Source organism: Austrofundulus limnaeus, unplaced genomic scaffold, assembly GCF_001266775.1.
Source record: "Austrofundulus limnaeus strain Quisiro unplaced genomic scaffold, Austrofundulus_limnaeus-1.0 Scaffold83, whole genome shotgun sequence".
NCBI lineage: Eukaryota > Metazoa > Chordata > Actinopteri > Cyprinodontiformes > Rivulidae > Austrofundulus > Austrofundulus limnaeus.
In genome coordinates this window covers 1,408,031-1,409,994 of record NW_013952485.1, presented here as the reverse complement: position 1 = coordinate 1,409,994, position 1,964 = coordinate 1,408,031, and the positions used below count along the sequence as shown (strand labels likewise).

Sequence of the window (1,964 nt, the reverse complement as noted above, 5' to 3'; positions counted from 1 at the left end):
GATAGATAGATAGATAGATAGATAGATAGATAGATAGATAGATAGATAGATAGATAGATAGATAGATAGATAGATAGATAGATAGATAGTCAGTTTTGCATGCATGCACACATTTTTAAGATGATGACAGAATTAAAACAACAAATATGTAAGATATCATCAAGCTTTGAATACAAGTTACGTTAAAAAAAGGTTTGAAGTATGATAAAAAACAATTAGGAACAATACTGTATATTTGCTGCTGATGTCTGCAGCAAAGTCATTTGACTCCACACAAAACAGCTGTTCACCTGATGGAAATGTTTCTGGGGATGTTCTCAGCTCCATAATCATGGTCTGACTCATCAGCAACTCAAAAAAGGACTTTTGCCTCGTGAATTAGAAAACAAAAGTGACTTGCATCAGTATTGGCAGCTGTGATTTCTATGAGTCATGCATGAGCTTCAAAGTCGTCTCGACTCTCACTATTACTGGACGTGTGTGAAGGTGGGAGTTACAGTAAAGCGGTACGTTATGAATGCACACACTGAAAAAAGAAAAGGCGGGAAGGTGCGTGCAAGAGAAATAAGTGAGTGGAAGTTAGCAGTGAGCAAAACTTTTAACCGGAAACAAACTACTGTGTTTGATTATTGTTTAAATGTCTGCAGCTCGGCTAACTTTCATCAGCACAGCACGCACAAATCAAATGTGTTGCATTTTGAATTTGAATTTGAAAGTTGCTCTGAGGTGTCACACATCACCCTATCAGCTGTCAGACCTAACTTCCTGTGCTGTTTAACTTTTTTTTTCTACAATGTGTCTATCCTTTGGTTTTGTACAGGTAACAAGAAGTCAACACAACTGCTGTGCCAAAGGCATTCTTGAGGTAAGGATTAGGAGATATTTCTGAGAGTTTGATTGTTACATTTTTTAATAGCTGTATTAACAGTTTTTCTTGTTCATAAATGAATCACCTTGCATTTGGGTTTATTATTTTTATATTTCAAMGTGGTTTGGTTATATATTTGCAGACAGTCATTTGAAAACTGACTCAATAAAACACCTGCAGCAGTTCATGCGGTTTCATGCATCGTTTCATAAGAGACATCAGATTATACTGGTGTTCTCTGAACTTTCTTAAATGATCTGGATATAAAGTAAAGACGTAGAACATGCTGAGAATGGGAAAACCTGGAATATTTTGCATTTAATTAAATACTATTTCATAAATTTAACTGATGATTAAAATAGTTGCTTATTTCCTCTTGATTGACTTAATAAATTTGTTTATCTTTGCTCAGTCTTTTGTTATTGCTTTTCAAAAAAAATTCTCATTACTATGTTTTTTTCCTCTTATCATAGCAAGTAGAAATATTTTTTCTAGACATTTCTAATTCCCGTTTCCTCTGGTGTGGACTGCAAAAGCAAAAGAGAGGAAGGAAAAGGAAAATATGCAGGCAATTGAGTTGGGAAAGGGCCAGAGGAAGATAGCAACACATGATGCTCCACCTGGGAGACCTTGTTGTTGTTGGAGGAGGAAAAAAAGAAGGCGAGGGCTGGAGCTGTGTCCTTGGTGACTGAGGAAGGAGAGATAATGAAGTGAAAGGATGAGTACATGAGAGGAAACACTCGCCCTCCATGGCGCACTGTTGTGAGTGGGGGGAGGATAAAGGTGGTGGTGGTGGTGGTGGTGATGGTGGTGGGGGTGTTCAGAGAAATTTGCCAGCTTCATAAAAATTTTATGAGCGTATATCAGAGCATGAAGGCCTCACACTTTAGCCTCCCTGGGGAGCTAAGAAATGATGTGACATTTTGGGAGATTCACAGCTAAACACTTCTGGAGGATTTTCTAATGCATATAAACACATTTTTTTAGAAAATTCAAGTGGTTCAGCTTGAGCAAGTTTTAAGAATTTTGTCCCTCACACACACACACACACACACACACGCACGCACGCACGCACGCACGCACGCACGCACGCACG

At 38.2% G+C, this 1,964-nt stretch overlaps 1 protein-coding gene across 1 annotated transcript in view; it reads left to right on the top strand.

Annotated features, from left to right (window-relative positions):
• Positions 1 to 820: 820 nt before the first annotated feature.
• Positions 821 to 1,964, top strand: part of aff3 (AF4/FMR2 family, member 3) — a gene marked incomplete at its 5' end in the record, with an annotated part of 19,421 nt that continues 18,277 nt past the window's right edge. The window contains 1 exon segment of the mRNA XM_014011681.1: positions 821 to 865. Coding sequence (XP_013867135.1) covers positions 821 to 865 — 45 coding nt within the window.